This window comes from Caretta caretta, chromosome 3, assembly GCF_965140235.1.
Source record: "Caretta caretta isolate rCarCar2 chromosome 3, rCarCar1.hap1, whole genome shotgun sequence".
Lineage (NCBI taxonomy): Eukaryota > Metazoa > Chordata > Testudines > Cheloniidae > Caretta > Caretta caretta.
Genome location: NC_134208.1, coordinates 91646391 through 91668553, shown reverse-complemented (window position 1 = coordinate 91668553; position 22163 = coordinate 91646391). Strand labels below are relative to the sequence as shown.

The 22163-nt window shown below is 40.7% G+C and overlaps 1 protein-coding gene across 2 annotated transcripts in view; it reads right to left on the bottom strand.

The window, feature by feature from the left end:
- Window positions 1–697: 697 nt before the first annotated feature.
- The window catches only part of SLC35F1 (solute carrier family 35 member F1), a 388001-nt gene continuing 366535 nt past the window's right edge, over window positions 698–22163 (bottom strand). For both annotated transcript variants that reach the window (XM_048844698.2, XM_048844699.2), the window contains one exon: window positions 698–5020. In XM_048844698.2, the coding sequence (XP_048700655.1) occupies window positions 4796–5020 (225 nt within the window). In that variant the 3' untranslated portion in view covers window positions 698–4795. The remainder of the gene's footprint in view (window positions 5021–22163) is intronic.

The following is a 22163-nucleotide window of genomic DNA, read 5'->3' as shown; positions in this document are numbered from 1 at the left end:
ATCCATCTGCAGTTGGGCTGATGTGAGAAGAGGGTCTGAAATGGCATCAGGTCACCAGTTTCTAGCCATTTGCATTCCCAGCACAGCGGCAGGAGATGGCGGGAATCTGGTGGTGGATTTTCTTACAGGAATGCCATGCAAAGAAAACTGGGCAGACACACATCCTGACAAGTATCCTTGAATGCTTTGAGTGCACACTCTAGGGTTTCTTCTCTTCCTTCTTCCGAAGAAGAATCTGAAGAATCTCCAGTCTTATCTTCCCCCCTCTGCCTGAGGCTCCCTCCCCCAGCCCAGTCTCTTTTCCCCTCTGATGTCTAATTTCCTTCACCTTTTTTCCTCCCCCCATCTCAGGAGCCTTCCTGGAACATGGCTGCAGTATAGAAACTGGAAGCAGAGCACCAAAGAAGGAAGCCAGGAGAGATAGCTGCAGCTGCCTAGCAACAGAAGCACCAGGGGCCCCTGACACAGGAATAATACTGCTCCTAATGAATTCCGGATAGTTATAAGTGATTTCATGAAGATGGCTAAAGTCAGGCTTGTGTAGACATGGCTGTGTAGCAAAGATATGCCGCCTACACTTGAAAATCATCCAGGGATTTTAATTTTAGAGTGCCTCCTGCTAAATATTCATATTTCAAGAAAGTCATGTCAGGTTATTTCACAGGCAAGGAACCAGGCAAAGAAACTAATAACCCTGTTTCATAAAGCATTTATTTTTTATTTGAAAACATTATACAGGCATTACATTGCCACAGCCAGTCCATATAGGAGCATGCAAATATCAAAACAGAGAAAGGTTTGTTCAGCTTAGTGCAGGAGTTTGGGGTCGGAGTGTTTTTGTTTGATTGGTTTTGGTTCACATTTCCATTTGCAGTGCCAAAATTAGTGTGCTTAATTATGACATTTAACAATAAAATTCTACCCATGGGGTAAAATTTATATTTGTAGCTAGCTTGGGAATACTAATTTTTTTAAAAGGGAAAGAAAACAATACTACACGCTTGTCAAAATGTTAATAGCACAAGTTAGCAATATCTAAACTATACATTGAAACTTTTCCATATGACACAGTGGTGCAAAATTTTCAATTGCTTTGTCTATTGTTGTGTATTTTAAAAGTTTATAGCTGGAAAAAAGGACAAGTTCTGACTCCCAGTGCAGGTCTCCATCCAGTAGCAGAAAATTACATCAGCCTTGCTAAGGACTCCTCACCGCCAATGGGTAGCAGAGCTTCAGTTTGTTCAAGAAAAAGATATACACAGAGCTGGTGAAGTCCTAATTCAACCAGTAGAGTTGCTGCCAGTCGGATAGCTGAACCTTGCTGGTGTCCACTGAGGTCTGGAATTGCAGGAAATTAAACATCTAGAAATAATAGTTTTCCCTGCTGGACCTCAGCTTTCATTCAACAGCGTATTTGTAAAGCTATACTACTGTTTTCCTTTGAGGTCCATCCATTATTGGCAAATTGGAACAATTCAACACATCCTCTTTAGCTGGAGACAAAAAAACAAAATAAAAATAAAAATAAAAAAAATCAACCCCATACTAAATTATCCCAATACCATGAATCTCTTCATGTGCAAGAACACACAGGATGGTTGTTGAGTGCACAGTGCATATGTGAACAGTTGCAATTTATTTCCATACAATTAAGTCATTTAAGTTATCCCATAACAATTGTTTCAGATGGCACCTCTTAGCCATCAGTTGATTTCAAACCCTTATATGCATAAACTCCTGGGTCAGTGAGCTGACCTGGATATGCCTTCGATCCAGTTGTTCCTAGTAAGACTTTAATAAACATCTACAAATTATTGTAATAAAAATGAGAGAAGAGAGAGAAAAAGACTAAAAACATTTGGCTTAGAAAATAAATACTAAGAATGAAGTAAACCAAAATAATTATGTAAAATGAAGGAATGTAAACATGAAACAAACATGCACACATACACTCCCAGTCTTCAGAGGTCTCAAGACTAACTTGGGAATAATGCGCAGAGAAAGGTATTTAATTGGTATAAAAGGTAGCAAAAAGACTGGGAGATGACAGGTGCCCACCAATGCTTTTTAGGGTACCTGAGAGAACAATGACAGTTGTAACGAGAACATATTGCAGGGGCTTGAACTGTACAGTGACTACACAAAGCCCATGCACCAGTTAAGCCCTGATTTGAGGACTTCAGTGGTTCCTTGGTCTTGTGCTGGCCCTCTGCACAAGGATGAATTGACGGGTCACCTATGTCCCACTTAAAACCTATTTTGAGGTCTTAACTGGGAATGGAGAGGTCAAACAAACAGAGATGAATGTGAAAAATCTCAGTGTCACCAACTCTTGTAATTTTAGAGTGTGAATCTCACTATATTTGCAGTTTCTCTTAAAGCCCCAGATCCTGGAGTCATATTATATGGAAATCTCAGCTTTTTTTTCTTCTTCTTCTTTTTAAGGTTTCCAGCCCTTATGGTTGCAGGGAAAAGCCTGAAAACATGACCACTAAAAGCTCCCAACCAGAAGCAAAATAAAAAGAACCCAACTTTTTTTTTTTTAAATCTCATGATTTCTGAACATGTGTGTGTGTGGGGGGGGGGTTTGACAATATTACAATCCCCTCTTTTTCAACTGCAGTGGGATCATAGAAGGCAGCATAATCATGATGAGACAGACTGTGTCTCTCTTCCTCATCAACAGGAAGAATGAGATTAAACAGATAGTCAGTAATTTATTAGCATATTGGCACGTCGCCATTTTTATACTTGTATGCAAAGTTCCCTCAGGCTGCTTCAGAGAAGTCCTTTTTATAGCTTTGCAGAACAAGACTATAAGACAATTATTATTTCAGCAGAAATCCATCCTGCTTGGTTGATTTGCCTGGCCTTTTCCAATCTCAAGAGTGTACAGTTTCTTTTTCTCATAGAAATAGGTGAGTTGTATTTTTTTTTACAGAAAGCCCTACATTTTCATTTAAAACTGACTTCTTCAGAGTAATGTCATTCAACTAAAATACATTTCATATGCCCACCAGCAGAAAATGCAGCAATTTACCACAACCTTGCTGCAAACCCTGTTTTCCAATACAATGAATATATAAAAGCTATTATAATAATATGTCCTACTTCCTTGGCTCCTTCTTTCTGAAGATCTTAAAGCACTTTTAAAAAAATTTAGTCCTGTGAGAGAGGTAAAAATACTCCTGTGAGGGAGGTAAAGAATTACTATCCCTGTATACACAGATTAGGAAACTAAGCCACACAGAGGTTAAATGACATGTCTAAGATCACACAAGAGGTCTGTGGCAGATCTGTGAATAAAACTGAGCTCTCTTGAATCTCTATCCTGTCCTTTAAATACAAGACTATCCTTCCTTTCCTTAATTTTAAGAGGAAAATGGACTGACGATGTATGAAGCAATGACTTTTGTCTTTCACTGTGCTCTTAAAAGGGAAAAAAAAAATCAAGACAGGTTACAGATTTGCAGTGTTCTGCTTCAGATTCCATAGAAGTGTTTTAAATGCTCCACATTTCTGATGAGTTTCCTGCAGCAGAAGTACAGTGGTAGAGCACACCCTTATTTTAGAGGGACTGTCACATTCCCTGATGAATATCAGAACACTGCTAAATTCTTCTACTTTTGTAGATAAATGAAAAATAATTGGCTACACCTCTCTGGCATGAATACCATCATGCTGCTGCAGTACCACCAGCAGATGGGTCGGTCTTATTCTTAATATTCATGAGTTCACTACATTATCATACTAATATTTATGATTGTGGCACAAGAAGGTTCTGATGAAAAATTTACATATTTCCAGATTAGCATGGTTAGGAAAAGGAAGTCAAAGCCTCCTGTACCACAGGACTGAGAGAACTGGAATAGTAGAAGGCTCCTGAATATGCACTGAGCATTGAAAATAAATGCCCTGGTCTGACTGATATATCATCACCAATGAGAGCTACAATATCTAGGAAAATAGAAAATGAAAATTTGTTACAGATTTAATTTTAAAAGTAAGAAATGTGTTCTGTTTTGTTTCTGCAGGTTAGACAGAGCTACAGAAATGTAATTCCCGTGTCACCTGGTACAGAACCTCAGCCACCAGGAAATCCTCCATGAAACATAAAAAGGTCAATGCTTCAGTAATTCACTTCTGTAAATATAGAAAGGCTAAAATGCTCATTTTACACCTATTCCTAGAATAGAGACTGATATTGTAAATTGTCCCTCCCCTGCACTCAGAGCAGAGATTACATATAAGGTGGGCTACCAGATAGATAGTACAGCTGAACTCATTAATCCTTTCTCCCAAAAGATCCAGGTGCTACCAAAAATGCATCAGGGTGTAGCTACCAGAAGTATCCCACTTATTTGTGCAAAACAAATACATTTTAAAAAGAGAGAAAATAACAGTGACTGTACAAGTGGACTTGCTGTAAAAATGTGGCTTTTCCACAACTCTGTGTGGCCTTGGCAAAGTATCACACAATAGGTGCAAAAATACCCTTTTGATTTCTGTGTAATTTCAGCTTGCATTTTGAATATCTTCACAGGTAGTTTGATAGTGAGCGATTCACATAGAACATTCTGTTGAGGCCAGCATACTACTAAATAAGGGACTGGCATCTCTTCGCAATGTACACCTAGTGACAATTAGTTTCTAACTTTTACAGGCTTTTCCTATTTGCTACCTTGAAGCTCACCTGTGTAACCGTACCCAGTAAATACCTTTCTCTATGTACAATACAGGGATCATGGATATACAAACTCTACTGAAATCATCAGTGGGAGACAAGTGCCTGGGATTAGGCAACTCTGACATGAGGCTCCTCTTCTGTCTCCTGGCTTAGACTGGTATACGTTACTGAAGGTTCCAGCTGTCCGGTTGCTGGCAAGTCTACAACAGGTCCTGAAGGGTTTCGAAACTGCTTGTACACCCGTGGATCCTGGGCTACGTACGTGGAGGTGGAGGAGTACAGCACCAGCCCAACAAGGATAGTAAAGAATGACAGCAGATAAAGTCCTGAAAACTAAACATAAATAAGGGTTAAGTCATTAGAAAGTTGCACTGATTATTTGTGCTCATGAGGGCTAGTGGAAAATTGCAGGCACAGATCCTTTTTTTTATATGCACAGCATAGAGCACTGTTAGTCATTCCTTGTTTTACTGTAGATTTTGAGGAGATACTCTTGCTGGAAGTTTGTTTCCATTACTCGTGCCTCCTATTTTATCAAAAATATGAGTGCAATTCTCCTATGGCCCTAGCAATAGGTAAATATGAGACTGTTAACTGGGACTCAGAAGATCTGGGTTTTGTTCTCAGCTCTGACACTTATCGCCTTAATGCTTTGCCCAAGTCACTTCCCCTCTCTGGAGTTCAGTTTCTCCCTCCACAAAATAGGGATAATGCTATTTACCAATATTTGTAAAATGTTTTGAGATCTATGGATGAAAGGTGCAGTTCAAGTCTGAGGTTTTATTGTTTTCAAACCATGTGTCTTTAAAGTATAACACACACAGTCGGTGCTATATAAATAGCAATGATATCATAAATTTTAAAAAGCATTTAAAAAGTACCCTTAGAAAATATATTTTTAGTTTCTTTTGATATTTACTTAACCATATATTGGTGCCTGGTGGTACATCAGTTTTTATTCACCTGGATGAAAGCCCAAGGTAGTTCACTTGCAGCAATAAATATTTTGTGTGTAAGCTGAATTCAGAAAGCAGATAATAGGGCTGCACATGCTTTAATGTGATTTCAGAAAAGTCAGGGATTATAGCTTTAAGAAGCCCTGGGCTGGCTTCAAAAGGTTGGAATGTACACACAGAAGATCAGATGTTTATCCAAAGCTTGAGTCTGCATAATCTGATAGGCAATTTCACAAGACCAGACATTCTTTTGAGTTTTCTGATATATCCTGCTTCAGGTTGGGCTGGAAATATCACACAAATAGACTTTCTGGCAATATTTCAGCACTTGTAAGTGAGGTAGAGGCAGGAACCCAGAAGTCCATAGGAATCAGAAATAAAGTATTTGATCCTTAGTCCCCTGTAAGGTCACCGTATGCTGCTGGAACAGCACAAAGTGACCTTAAAGCGGCCCTAAAGGGGCAGCTGAGAATTTCCTTAGCAACGGAAGAATGTTTTGATGGTGGAAAGGTGGCATAAACAGCTTTATGTTGTTTGCTTCTCCCACATCAGCAGAAGGAGTGTGAATTATACCAGAGCACAATGTACTCCGCTAATTTCCAGCCAGTGGAATGGTCCCTAGTGGGCCATTCTAATTGGCATAAGTCAGAGCAACCATGTGGCCACTCCAGCTTATCTAGGATCAAAAGAGAAGTAAATGAGGCTTAAAGTCACCTTTACACTCATCCTAAGCTGTACCAACCATGAACCCAATAAAGGAAGAAAAATTAACTTTCAGAATCTTTAAACAGTACACTTGTAGAAATGGGCAAAGATGTGATGTGAGGGTACATGCACACCCCTAATCAACTTCCCTACTGCGAAGCCCCCTCTCACAAAGAAATCAAAAGTGATCTGAATTCAAGACTCACCAGAGGACAAACCGCATGGCGCAACTTGGTAGGTCAAAGGGCATAGAACTGATTTTGTATTTAGCAAGAGTTCTAAAAGTGCAAGTGTTCAGCTGTGGTCAGGAATACAAGAATGAATGAAAATGCCAACAGCTAACTACAATCGTGTAACCAATTATGGGCTACCTTCTGAACACAAGGGAGACACAAATCTGTTCTCTAATCCTAGCTGATTATGGAACTTTGACAGGTGCCAAATGTGTTTCTCTTGGTTCATTTAGATGCAGTGCTAGAAGGCCAGACTGAGTTAAATTATTCACGCAAGAGCTTCAGCAGTTCTGCCCCACTTCTTTATGCTTGTAAGGAAATAATTTTGTCAAATACAAGTTTTCTTTAAAGGTGCTAACTTTTTCCTGTTATTAATTTGCTATCACAGCACTGAGCTACACAGCTTGTGTCCAACATTTCTGCTTGTGGTTAATCCTACTGCATTTGGCATTTTTCAGAAATAGCCCCTTTGAGGGCTTTTGAAAATGCTAGAAGCATAACCCCAATGATAAGTCTGTATCTGCTTTCATTTTCCACAGTGAGAGTGTAACAAATACACTTCAGAAGGGAATGCACCATAATGGGGAAAGTTTAAAGCATGTCAGAAGGACTGTAGATGGAAAGAAGGCAGGGCTCTGCTTTTCGTCAGTCATTAATTGCTTTTTTCCAAGCATGTCACCAGGTCTTCACGTGTCATCTGGCAGTGTGATCTGATGTAATCACCCAGCCAAAAACACAATGCAGAATGCGAGAGCAAATCTGCTGAAAGATTCCTTCCATGAGTCACAAGCCTGCAAGGAGTGGTTGGGCAGAGATCTCCCCCCTGCGGTAATTAAACCCCAAGTCAATCGATCCAATGTCTTTTTCCTCTCTGTTTCATTTTAATTTTCACTCCCTGTGGACACCTCAATTCTCTCCTTTTCTCCTCATACATGAATTCTGGCACCTCTTGGCTGTAGTAGAGGGTCTGCTTTTCAGTGGACCCTTCTGTCTACAAATAAGCCCAAACTAAAACCCCAGGCACAAACTTTCCAATAACCATCCAGATTTCAGGAGTTTTACTTTGGGTTGGCAGTTGAATTTCATTTCTGTTGCTGCAAGCTAAGTCAAGACATCCCTGAGCACCAGAAACTGAACAAGGGAAGCAGTGGGGAGGCAGACCTGCATACCCCGAACCCCATATTCTGCAAGGGCCTGTAAGTCCCCTACCCACTGCCAAATGCCTGGCTCCTTCACTAAGTTGCCAGGACAATTGCCAGTCACAGGGATAGTGGGGAAAAGCAGCTCAGGGAGCAACAGCATCATACAGCTTGCAGCAGCCTTAAAAAAATGGAGCTGAGCACAAAACTGTTTTGGGGTGAGAACCCACACCGAGAACTCATCCCTACACTATGGAAGCTGTGGGGTACAGATATCCAGGAGTAAGCAGGGAGAGACAAAGAGGACAAGGGGAGAGGTGACAGAGAGAGAGAGAAGACAGGCAGGGGTGGAGGCAGGAAAGGTAACAAGGGAAAGGGGAGAGAACAGGGAATTTTGAAAATTACATAATATTTACAAAAATAAAGCCTATTTTGACTGCATCGCTCTCCCCACTTTCACATTGTTGTCTGGGGACAGGATGAGGGGAAAAAACTAACAAGATGTGCCTCTCCTTCTCTGGATACTTTGCTTATATGCGGTTATCCTCTCCCCCTGCCCTTTGTCTGCTTTTGTCATTTGAAAATGGTAAGCTCTTTGGGGCCAGGGTTATCTCTGAGGCTATGTTTACACTGCACCACAGCACAGACTACAGGGGTATGAATTGCAGAGCATACCAAGTGTTGCGCATAACTTCCTCATGAGGAGACTGCTGGTGCAAACTAAAAGGTACCTCGTTGAGGTTAACACAGTCTTGTTGAAAGAGGACTATGTTAACATGAACTAGGTACCTTTTAGGTCACACCAGCAGTGCCGACACGGGACAGTTAGCCCTCAACACTTTGGTGTGCGCTACAATTCAGAGCCCTGTAGCCCACACTGGCAGAGCGTACAAAGCTCTGAATGTCTAGATTACTTAGTGCAATTAGGAGTTAACAACAACAAAATATAATGATAATCTTTAACACATTCCTAGTTGGAAACAAGAAGTTACAGGCTGGAGCTGCATTTGTTTATTTTCTCTCTTTTCTATCATAATCACTTTCTTAGAAGTTAAGTCTCTGGCTCTCTGCCGTGCTAAGGTGGTAAAAGTTGTTAATAGCATTGCTGGAGTTTCAGCCTATTTCATTCAATGGAGATAAAGCATATATATATCGCAGACCAGTGAGGGAGAGCAGTCATTGATTATCAGATAGTTTTTCCAGCAGCTTTTGGGTCTCATCCAAAGCCCATTGAAATCAATGGGAATCTTTCCATTGATTTCATGGGCTTTGAAAGCAGCACTTCTGAAGAGATTAAGACAGACTATGTTAACCAAATGAAAATTGACTACAAATGCTATTCACTGTACAGAGTTTGTTAGATTCCCCAAATGAAATTTTTTTGTTTTACTGAAACTTGTATTCATTGAAGTGCTCTACTGCTGTATCTGTGTAAGGATTTTTTTATCTTGACCCACAAAACCTCATTCCCTTTAGATTCAGTATTAACAGACAGTAAAAGAAACAACTTCAAAAATAGCTGTTCCATAAACTACTCTAAGAAATGGAGTTTGAGTACATCACTTTGTACTGCTACCCTGCATATAACTGAACTACTGGACTGTAAGTTCATAGAATCATAGAATCATAGAATATAAGGGTTGGAAGGGACCCCAGAAGGTCATCTAGTCCAACCCCCTGCTCGAAGCAGGACCAATTCCCAGTTAAATCATCCCAGCCAGGGCTTTGTCAAGCCTGACCTTAAAAACCTCTAAGGAAGGAGATTCTACCACCTCCCTAGGTAACACATTCCAGTGTTTCACCACCCTCTTAGTGAAAAAGTTTTTTTTCTATGATTCTATGTCCCACTAAAAACCATAGGTTTTAAGTTCCCATAGGTTATGTAATTCCTCTTTTTGGGTGAACCATTGCTTGAAAAAGATATCGCTCTTCATTTTTCTAACTTATCGCTCTTTTTCTACAGTCAGATATGACTCAGAAGCCCAGCAAAAAATATAAAAATTAGGACTGTTGATTAATCACAGTTAACTCGCACAATTAACTCAAAAAAAATTAATCACACAGTTAAACAACAGAATACCCATTGAAATTTATTAAATATTTGTGGATGTTTGCTGCATTTTCAAATATACTGATTTCTATTACAACACAGAATACAAACTGTACAGTGCTCACTTTAGATTATTATTTTTGATTACAAATATTTGCACGGTAAAAATGATAAACAAAAGAAATAGTATTTTTCAAGTCACCTCCAACAAGTACTGTAGTGCAATCTTTTTTATCGTGAAAGTGTAACTTACACATGTAGATTTTTTTTGTTACATTAACTGCACTCAAAAACAACGTAAAACTTTAAAGCCTACAAGTCCACGCAGTCTTACTTCTTGTTCAACCAATCGCTAAGACAAACAAGTTTGTTTAAATTTACAGGACATACTGTTTCTTATTTACAATGTCATGTGAAAGTGAGAACAGGCGTTTGGATGACACTTTTGTAGCCGCTGTTGCAAGGTATTTATGCGCCAGATATGCTAAACATTCTTATGCCCCTTCATGCTTTGGCCACCATTCCAGATGACATGCTTCCATGCTGATGATCCTCATTCAAAAAAATAATGTGTTAATTACATTTGTGACTGAACTCCTTGGGGGGAGAACTGTATGTCTCCTGTTCTGTTTTACCCGCATTTCATGTTATAGCAGTCTTGGATGATGACCCAGCACATGTTCGTTTTAAGAACACTTTCACAGCAGATTTGACAAAACACAAAGAAGGTACCAATGTGAGATTTCTAAAAATAGGTACAGCACTTGACACAAGGTTTAAGAATCTGAAGTGCCATCCAAAATTTGAGAGGGATGAGGTATGGAGCATGCTTTCAGAAATCTTAAAAGAGCAACACTCCCATGCAGAAACTACAGAACATGAACCACCAAAAAAAAAATCAACCTTCTGCTGGTGGCATCTAACTAGGATGATGAAAATGAACATGCGTCAGTCCACTCTGCTTTGGATCATTATCAAGCAGAACCTGTCATCAGCATGGACGCATGTTCTCTGGAATGGTGGCTGAAGAATGTCCATATGAATCTTTAGCGTATCTGGCACGTAAATATCTTGCAACGCCAGCTACAACAGTGCCATGTGAATGCCTGTTCTCACTTTCAGGTGACATTGCAATCCAGAAGCGGGCAGCATTATCTCCTGCAAATTGTAACCAAACTTGTTTCTCTGGGTCATTGGCTGAACAAGAAGTAGGACTGAGTGGACTTGTAGGCTCTAAAGTTTTATGTTGTTTTATTTTTGAATGCAGTTATTTTTTTGTACATAATTCTACATTTGTAAGTTCAACTTTTATGATAAAGAGATTGCACTACAGTACTTGTATTAGGTGAATTGAAAAATACTATTTCTTTTGTTTTTTACAGTGCAAATATTTGTAATAAAAATAAATATAAAGTGAGCACTTTATACTTTGTATTCTGTGTTGTAATTGAAATCAATTTATTTGAAAATGTAGAATAGATCCAAAAATATTTAAATACATGGTATTCTATTATTGTTTAACAGCATGATTAATTGTGCGATTAATCACAATTATTTTTAATCGTGTGATTAATCACAATTAGTTTTTTAAATGATGTGATTAATCACGATTAATTTTTGTAATTGCTTGACAGACCTAATAAAAATACTCTAGACTTGTAGATCTCACTGAGACCCATTTCCATCCATACTAAACAGGATAAAAATGGAACATTAAAAATGGAATATGGCAAAAAATTCTGTAGTTCTAGTTAGTTAAATATTTATACGTGAAACCCCTCCAGAACCTTGGCAACAGGACACCTGACAGCAATGAACACATAATTCACCCAAATTAATATAACCAGTGTTAACATCATCTCATGGAGAGGAAGGATGATCTCCCATAGTTCTTGGATGATCTAAGTCACTTAATCTCTCTGTGCCTCAGTTCCTCATTAGTAAAACAGGAACAATAATACTTACCTTCTCCCACCATCTGTCTGCCTTCTCTGTTTGGATTGCAAGGTCTATGGAGCAGAGACTGCCTCTTAATGTGTGTTTGTATAGGATCTAGCACAGTGTGGCCCTGTTCTAAGTTGGGCCCTTTTAGGAGCTATTGTTTATTTAGGAGGTAAATAAACATGAACAACAATTAAGTCAGGGAAGCAACTAAGCCTTGCCCTGCCTTCTGGAACTTCCTAAATCTGGGTTTTAATGGGCAAGAGGGAGCGAGTTAGAAAGGAGGAATCTCTCTACTGAGAACACCCTGCCACTGATCCTGCAATGTTCAAGCAGAAGAACAGCAAGTGATCCAGTCATTTGTAACTGCAGTGATGGGCCAGCAAGAGAGAGACAATCCCCCAGATAGTTAGCTCTTTAATCAAATTATTTGTTTTAAGCAGGTGCCTCACAATTGGCATTCTGCCCTTCCACAGGGAAGCATTAGCAATCTCTGTCTATAATGAGCTCAAAACTTCTCTGCTGTCCTTGACCAGTGCAAAGATCTATCTCAGTGGTGGTGGACCACAACTTCCCTTCAACAGTGGTTCTCAGCCTTTTTCATACTGCCCCCCCTCCAAATGTGAGAAGAACCGGGGGGGCAGGACCCCTAGGCTGAGAACACTGCCTTCGTTGACCTAAGACCACACTTAACTAAAAACAGAATGAAACTCAGCAAGAGAAGGTTGTATATTTATAATCTCCAGCCCTGATACTGAATCCACAGCACTGGCCAAATCAGTCAGGAGAAGCTAGCTGTTTTTCAGTGCAGTAGATGGAAATTTCCTTACAGTCAGAAAAGGAATTCTGAAACAGAGCTAAAGCCAGCTAGAATTACCACGCTGCCTATTTTTTCTAGGGGGACCTTTGCTGATACTATGGCAGATAAATGATGGAGGATTAAAATGAACTTCTCTGTGTATTCTCATAGATAGGTCAGAACCCTCCGTGGGGTTAATGGTAATTACATGGATGAGGGTAGCACCTAGAGATCTCAACCAAGCCAGGCTCCATCCATTATGCTGGGAGCTACATATACACACACGAAAAAGAGACAGTTCCTGTCCTGAACAATTGATTTCCAGCCTGAATTGGAGCTGTAAATGTCGTAATATAGTCAGGATGACTGAATGCTTCATGTTGCTCAGTATTGACTACTTCTACCAATTAATGAGCAGTGCTGGTGGGTTTCTAAGGACTCTCATCCAGACTTCTTTAATCTGAAAAAGGATGACAGGCACAGCATGGGCCTTGATGACATAAAGACATGGAAACATAGAGATATCCTGCTGGATCTGATAAGGATGCAGAGATCTCTTCTATAGAGAAAGAAACTAAATACCACTGTTATAGTTACCTTCCTACTCTCATCATCATAATGAACATTTATGACATTCCCCAAAACATGTGAACTAGTCAGCACTAAATCAGTCTATATATCACAGCTTGACAGCTGCGCTTGACAGCAGTTACTAGAGGATTTATCTAAATCTCAGCCTAATCCAAGCCCTCAGTGTAGATTACTTGATGTTACTGAAATTTGCAAAATATTAGAAAGCCATAAAGATTACTTCTCCTCACCTTATTCAGTACCTACAGTGAAAATAAAAACTATACAAGTAACACTTTTAAATTTTTGATTTATAAAAAGTGTATTTTATGTGCTTGTCACACTGAAGATAATCATACAAAACAAGGCTTAGATAACATGTATGACATGACATGCTCCGAATATGCAGCAAACCTACTGATTTTGAGTGGCTGGATGTTTCTGCTATATATCCTAGGGATGTTCCATAGGGAATTGATGCCAGAATACATTCACCCAGTCAGGGTTAGTGGAAAAGATAACATCATATGATTTAGCTGCATGACTAGGGGTTCTAGGCAATAGTTCTGATGTGTGGTTACTATAGGCTCCTGCCAGGACACTGGTGAAGCACTATGATCTCTAGTTATGGGTGGAAATGAAAGTTCCTAAAAACTCTGTGAAAGTCTGTTCTTGCAATATATCTTTCCCATCTGGATCCATGAAACTAGACATTTTGTGGAAAAGCCTGATAGTGCAAGTTTTCCAAATTAACTGGGGTTTGGAGAAAAGCATCTGAAGTTCTGGGTGCTTATCCAGAATGAACCTCTAAACCTTTCAAAGTTTGTTCTTATCCCCACTTGATATCCTTGTGCCTCAAAACAGTGTTTCTCAACCCTTTTGATACCAGGGGTCAGCTTGCAAACTTCCTAAACTGTGTCAGGGAGATCTCAGGGACTGGTGCTGGTCCATACAGATCAGTCACTGAGGAACACTGCCTCAAAATAATCCAGTTGAGAAACTGGGTGCAAAGGCAGGTTCTTCCCAAGGAGCAAATAGTGCTTTGGATTTCATCTTTCCTGAATAACTACAAAGAAAGTAGATGAAAATAAAAGGAAAAACTATTAAAAGGAGGAAAATACAATTTCTGGGTCTGACGAGAACAAGTCATTCTGCATATATCATGAAGTTAGAAGGGAAATCAGAACAAAAGGAAATAAAAATGTGTTTGCAGTGCAGCTAAGGGGAATTTCTGCTCCAAGAGGGAATTAGAATCATAGAATCATAGAATATCAGGGTTGGAAGGGACCTCAGGAGGTCATCTAGTCCAACCCCCTGCTCAAAGCAGGACCAATCCCCAATTAAATCATCCCAGCCAGGGCTTTGTCAAGCCTGACCTTAAAAACTTCTAAGGAAGGAGATTCTACCACCTCCCTAGGTAACACATTCCAGTGTTTCACCACCCTCCTAGTGAAAAAGTTTTTCCTAATATCCAACCTAAACCTCCCCCACTGCAACTTGAGACCATTACTCCTTGTCCTGTCCTCTTCTACCACTGAGAATAGTCTAGAACCATCCTCTCTGGAACCACCTCTCAGGTAGTTGAAAGCAGCTATCAAATCCCCCCTCATTCTTCTCTTCTGCAGACTAAACAATCCCAGTTCCCTCAGCCTCTCCTCATAAGTCATGTGTTCCAGACCCCTAATCATTTTTGTTGCCCTTCGCTGGACTCTCTCCAATTTATCCACATCCTTCTTGTAGTGTGGGGCCCAAAACTGGACACAGTACTCCAGATGAGGCCTCACCAATGTCGAATAGAGGGGGACGATCACGTCCCTCGATCTGCTCACTATGCCTCTACTTATACCTCCCAAAATGCCATTGGCCTTCTTGGCAACAAGGGCACACTGCTGACTCATATCCAGCTTCTCGTCCACTGTCACCCCTAGGTCCTTTTCCGCAGAACTGCTGCCTAGCCATTCGGTCCCTAGTCTGTAGCTGTGCATTGGGTTCTTCCGTCCTAAGTGCAGGACCCTGCACTTATCCTTATTGAACCTCATCAGATTTCTTTTGGCCAATCCTCCAATTTGTCTAGGTCCCTCTGTATCCTATCCCTGCCCTCCAGCGTATCTACCACTCCTCCCAGTTTAGTATCATTCGCAAATTTGCTGAGAGTGCAATCCACACCATCCTCCAGATCATTTATGAAGATATTGAACAAAACCGGCCCCAGGACCGACCCCTGGGGCACTCCACTTGACACCGGCTGCCAACTAGACATGGAGCCATTGATCACTACCGTTGAGCCTGACAATCTAGCCAACTTTCTACTCACCTTATAGTGCATTCATCCAGCCCATACTACTTTAACTTGCTGACAAGAATACTGTGGGAGACCGTGTCAAAAGCTTTGCTAAAGTCAAGAAACAATACATCCACTGCTTTCCCTTCATCCACAGAACCAGTAATCTCATCATAGAAGGCGATTAGATTAGTCAGGGATGACCTTCCCTTGGTGAATCCATGCTGACTGTTCCTGATCACTTTCCTCTCATGTAAGTGCTTCAGGATTGATTCTTTGAGGACCTGCTCCATGATTTTTCCGGGGACTGAGGTGAGGCTGACTGGCCTGTAGTTCCCAGGATCCTCCTTCTTACCTTTTTTAAAGATTGGCACTACATTAGCCTTTTTCCAGTCATCCAGGACTTCCCCCGTTCGCCACGAGTTTTCAAAGATAATGGCCAATGGCTCTGCAATCACAGCTGCCAATTTCTTTAGCACTCTCGGATGCAACTCGTCCGGTCCCATGGACTTGTGCACGTCCAGCTTTTCTAAATAGTCCCTAACCACCTCTTTCTCCACAGAGGGCTGGCCATCTATTCCCCATATTGTGATGCCCAGTGCAGCAGTCTGGGAGCTGACCTTGTTAGTGAAGACAGAGGCAAAAAAAGCATTGAGTACATTAGCTTTTTCCACATCCTCTGTCACTAGGTTGCCTCCCTCATTCAGTAAGGGGCCCACACTTTCCTTGGCTTTCTTCTTGTTGCCAACATACCTGAAGAAACCCTTCTTGTTACTCTTGACATCTCTTGCTAGCTGCAGCTCCAGGTGCGATTTGGCCCTCCTGATTTCATTCCTACATGCCCGAGCAATATTTTTATACTCTTCCCTGGTCATATGGGAATTTGCAGACAAGTGCTTCTGCCTGTTACTGCTGAACAGAGCCACATTGTTGCTGGCACTGGGGCAAAACAATAGCGTAAATGACAAAGACAGACAGATGTGCTTCTGCAGAAAAGCCCATACAAACAAAGAAACTCAGTGATTTGCTAATTTTGGTTTTGCACTAAACCATCATGATAATGATCATCACCATTATTTTTTATGGTTATGAAAATGCAAATTCTCTTTTATCCAGCCCATTGAACTGGAAACAACCTGTAAGAGCAGTGCAGATTTTTCCGATGGGGTTCTCCAATTACAATTTCATTTCATAAGAATAGCGGCAGTCTAAGCCTCTTAGGGGCTGATATGAAACATCAGACTACCAGCTGATGGCAACCTAACTGTGTTTCTTAAGTCTTGAGATGAGGAAATGTCTATTAGATGACGAGCTGAAGTCAGAAAACTTGGAGATATTATCTGCCTCATATTAAATGATAAGCATCTGAAATGTAAGAACTGCTACCTTTTTTCCTCTCCAGTTGGGAAACGATGGAGAAGCAAATCATTTCAACAAGAATTAACAATCAAACCAGGCCAATTAATCCATGAAATGTTAACCCTTTTAAAGGAGTAACCTCCTGAGAACATGCTGATGAAGAGCAACAAAATCTACACAAAGCCTTTCACTGGAGCACAGTTCATGTCATTCCATATTCCTCTTTACATGCTTGATGCTGTCAGGACAGTCAGTCCCCAGCGGTGCTTTATTCTAATCAGCAATCCTGTGTAGTTTGGTGAGGCCCTCTGTTTTCAAAACTAACTCATTTTGCAGCATAATCTGCACAGCCGATCAAATCAGAGGCCAATGAGTTCCCCCTTGGGTAATTTCACACATGAGTACATTAACTGACTGAGCTAACAGAACTAAAAACAAATTTCTCTCATTATCTTTATATGGCAGACAGACATTTCCACTTGGGTTGATGAAATGATCGAGAGTCTGAGCTTGTTTGTGCGTTGCTTTCTATTTTCATCTCAAATACAGCAAATGAACTGCACTATGACAAAATCCAGAAGTTGCATGGAATGAGTTTTCTCTGTGGGATGCAAGTCTAGTCAGTAAGAATACCTGTTACAGCTGAAGGTTCAGATACCTGGAGGTTTTACATAAATGGCCTAATGACCTAATTTGCATATCTGAGAATTATGCATTATCTTATTTACATGAATGACAGCAAATGTCCTAATTAACAGCATTTAAGCCTGACAAGGCTGCAGCTTGGAATGAGCTCTAGGAACATAGCAGTTCCTGTCTTTCTCTAGCATCTCCCTGGGTTCGTGTTCAGCTCCTTGAGACTCTGCCCCTGGCTGTCCCTTGCCCTGGACTGGATGGAGGGCTGTGGTTGTGTGGCTATCCCCCAGTGCTGGCTGCTGCCGTCCTGGCCTTGGAGGAGGATCTGGCTGCTTCCTGTCATTGGCTAAGGTTGCTCTGGCTGGGCTTCTGGTCCCTAGCTGCCCCTTGGCAGGGGAAAATTTTTTCTGTCCCTGCCTGCTCTTCCCTGATTTGGGAGGTGGGAAGCTATGGCCATGGCCCTGAGCTGTGGTGGGCTCTGGCTCCTAATTTCTGGTAACTGGTCACAGACCAGAGAGTTTTTATAACCAGAGCATTCCTCAGTGCCACTCTAGCCATATCTCCAAGTCTATGACTCTGGGTTGGGTGGGGAACATAAGAACGGCCATACTGGGTCAGACCAAAGGTCTTCCGACAGTGGCCAATGCCAGGTGCCCCAGAGGGAATGAACAAAACAGGTAATCATCAAGTGATCCATCCCCTGTTGCCCATTCCCAGCTTCTGGCAAACACAGGCTAGGAACACCATCTCTGTCCATCCCGGCTAATAGCTATTGATGGACCTATCCTCCACGAACTTATCTAGTTTTTTTTTAACGCTGTTATAGTCTCTGGCAAGGAGTTCCACAGGTTGACTGTGCACTGTGTGAAGAAATACTTTGTTTGTTTTAAATCTGCTGCCTATTAATTTCATTTCATGACCTCTAGTTCTTATATTATGAGAAGGAGCAAATAACACTTCCTTATTTACTTTCTCCACACCAGTCGTGATTTTATAGACCTCTATCATATCCCCACTTAGTCGTCTCTTTTCCAAGCTGAAAAGTCCCAGTCTTATTAATCTCTCCTCGTATGACAGCTGTTCCATACCCCTAATCATTAGTGTTGCCCTTTTCTGAAGCTTTTACAATATATCTTTTTTGAGATGGGGCGACCACATCTGCACGCAGTATTCAAGCTGTGGGCATCCCATGAATTTAATAAGGCAATATGTGGGCATACCATGGACTTATATAAAGGCAGTATGATATTTTCTGTCTTATCTATCCCTTTCTTAATGATTCCCAGCATTCTGTTCACCTTTTTGACTGCCACTGCACATTGAGTGGATGTTTTCAGAGAACTATCCACAATGACTCCAAGATCTTTTCCTTGAGTGGTAACAGCTAATTTAGACCCCACCATTTTATATGTATTTAAAATGAACTAAGTTCTAGGCTGTGTCACGATAAAGAATCATCCCAGTTGAGGCTTTATAGGTCTTCCTATGTCCTCTGTGACTTTAATCATTGATATCCTGCCCAAACCATAGAGATGCAGCTGGGATCGTGCCCTCAACTCTGCAAGTCAGATTTCAGATTTCACAGACGATGTCATTACAAAGATCCTACTGTGCAGGTTCCTTCCCAAATACTTACCTCCTAGGACTGTGTGTTTATGTGAGAGAGCTCCACTCTCATCCTATCTTCTTTTCTTTCCTTCTTCCTTTCCTGGGAGTTGAGTAGGCGATAAGGTTAAGAAGACAACTTTCTCTCCTCTGCCCCCTTCTTCCAGCACATCACAGGAATTGTGAGAAATGAGTCTGTGTTTAGTACATCTGAGGTGGCCACCACACTGTCTAATTCAAATACATCAGGCAGAAGGCGCCTGAAAACAATGTATTTACTCACACTCTCTATAGGGTTGTTTGCACAGGAGAGGGTTTTTTTCTGTAAAACCTAAGATATGATTTTAAACTGGAATAGCTAAGCCAGTATGATTCCGTGAGAGGACACTCTTACTTCAGTATATGAGGGCCCCTTTCTGATATAGCTTGTGTTGCTTGGGAAGGGTTTTAAGATTAACTGGAAAAAGTCACAGAGGGAAGATGTGTATATATACACACATCTGTATAACAAGAATTGGTAAAACTTTTCCCATGTAGACAAGGCCTAAGACCAGGCAGAGTGCTCTGAATGGTTCACAACCATTAGATACAACAGGGAAAGCTCTTGTAAAGTTTTCTTCATTTCTTAGAGGCAGAGCAAGTGGAGTGCTGATCCATGGGACTATATGGTGAGGAAGCAGAACTCTCAGAATCAGAATAAAAGCAAGAGGATCACCCGAATGAACTCCAAAGATCTTAGTTTGAAAACAACTTACTGTGTAGCTAGAAGATGATTTTACTGTAATACATCAAGATACCTATAGGTGTGCAAACCCTTTTACATTGATAAGAATGGGAAAGAAACTTGCATATGTAACCCATGCTTCTGTCACTATCCCTTTTAAACAGTAGTAGTCAGATGATATTTATTTTTGCCAGAAGAGTGGAGCAACTGTCCATGGACTCCAGCTAATCTGGGACTAGCAGGTAATCAAAGGAAAATGTTCAGGAGCCCTTGCAGCATGCTCAGTAGGGTATCTCGAAGGGTGGAGGCCATTTCCACTCCCAAGTGTAAAGTAAAAAAGGCACCCAACTATTCAGTTGTTTCAACCAGACCCAGAGCGAGATAGCCATATCAGAGGGGAGGTGAAGATCTCTGTCCTGAGGGCTGATGCTTACAGGGCTGTTTCACTAACTGCAGCAAGAAGATAACCATAAGGAGAAGGATACCAGCCAAGTCAAAGAAATGGATGCTTGCTGCCTGTTCAGCTCAGGATGGTGCAGGGACAGTAATTCCAAATCAGGGGTGCATGTTTTAAATGCGTAGGATTTGTGGCCGGTGTACATTTTGGTACTGAAGAAATCTATATGTTTGATACTTTTTTTTATTTCCATAGTATTTGCTGTATTAATGTAATAATAAGATTGCATTTAAATTCATGAGGAGTCCTAGTTAACCCTCAAAACTAACCTCTTATAAATTTGAAGGTTTTTTTTAAGTTTGAGTAACGCTACTACATGCATTGTGGTGTTTTTGTTCCAAACCGGAGCAACTCAGGGTATGGGCATCCATGACTGTTCAAATTTGCAGTTTTTTCTTATGTGTTATTATCCACAGGTAGAAGTTCTGCTGTCAGAACAGACTGAGCCGGCTCATTATTCCTACAGTAAAATGGAATTATAGTAACCACGTGTTTATTCAAAGGTTAGTTGGTTACACATAAGCTCCAGGTACCTATAGTACTGACCTTCTGAGACAAAGCCCACTAAATCAAATTAGCACACAAAGAAAATCAAACAAAACAGATATTTAAATGCTCATAATACTATGGGAATAAGCACCATAGAAATGCTTCTGAATAACATATACTCCCATCCCCTACCAATTAATTTTTTAATATTTTCTAGTGATTCATTTTATCAGCTGTCAGTTATCATGAGTGCTTTTTGTTTGTGTGCCTAAGAATTTAATAATGCACCAGCTGCCTGCAGTAATCAATTCTATATTGCTGTATTTGAGGCTAATGGTGTTCAAAAGCAAGGTTACTACAATTGATTCTTCTTGGGGCCTTTGTTTATACGTTTTCTGCTGAGTGTTACAATACGTGCATCCAGCATGGCTTCATTAGAATGGCATTCTTTATCTCAGTTGTACAACTGGAGAATATTCCCACACTGACACAAAGAACCTGCAGCTGCAATTCATTACCTTCAATGTAAGTTACTGTAAATCACCTGGGGTAGGGAGATGGGGGGAGGGAGGGAATACGATGCCATGTTTTCTCATTAGGATTCTAAGAGTTTGATGTGTTTGCTCCTGAGGACATGACTGAAAATGTCAGACCCTCCCAAAGCCTTGAACTGAGTCAACTCAAACATATTCTGCCACTCTTGCTTGTTCCCTCTTCTTTTCTTGCCCTGCATCTGAATCCTTTCCGCACCATCAAATCTCTCTTAGGGCACAAATGAGGTTCTGCCACCCCTATCATAGGCGACTCTTTGCATGTCATTATGTTGTTGAGTCCCATAAATTCCCCCTCTCTGAATACTGTTTGACAGAGGAATTCTTTCAGTTAGCCCTGTTTGTGTGTTCCTCAAGCTGCCCGATGAAATGCCTGCCGGGGCAAATGCTCTGGCTTCATTCTTAATGCACGTCCCAGATAGTTCCATCTTCTATTCTGGATAACTTTAGTGATCCAGGGTGTTGAATTCTCTGATGAATCTCAGCATTTTTGACAAATTCCATAAAATACTGAATATTTTCCTAAGGCATTTGCTTTCAAAGGCATTTAGACATCCGTCTATACCCTTTGTGGATTTCCAACTTTCATGTCCATATAATAAGGCTGAAAAAACATTTGAGTTGAAGATTCATAGTTTGGTCTTTAAGTGACAGATTTTTTGATGACCAAATCTTGTTGGTCAGCTGCCTCTTGGCCAATTTGTGACATTATTTCCTTCTGGATAGTCCCACTGGCTTGCATGTGAATACCAAGGGGTGAGAATTGACCTACCTTTCTATCCCTTTGCCTTCTAATGTACTGTTAAATCATGCAATGTTTTTGCTGTATCTGTCTACACTTTTTCTCATGAAGTCAATGGCAATGCCAAACAGAAGAAGTGAGAGACGTCATCTTTGTTTGTCACCAGTGTCTATGTAAAACCATTCTCATGAATTGCTGTGTGAAATTTAGTTGACCTGCTTTCCAGAAATTCATGCAAA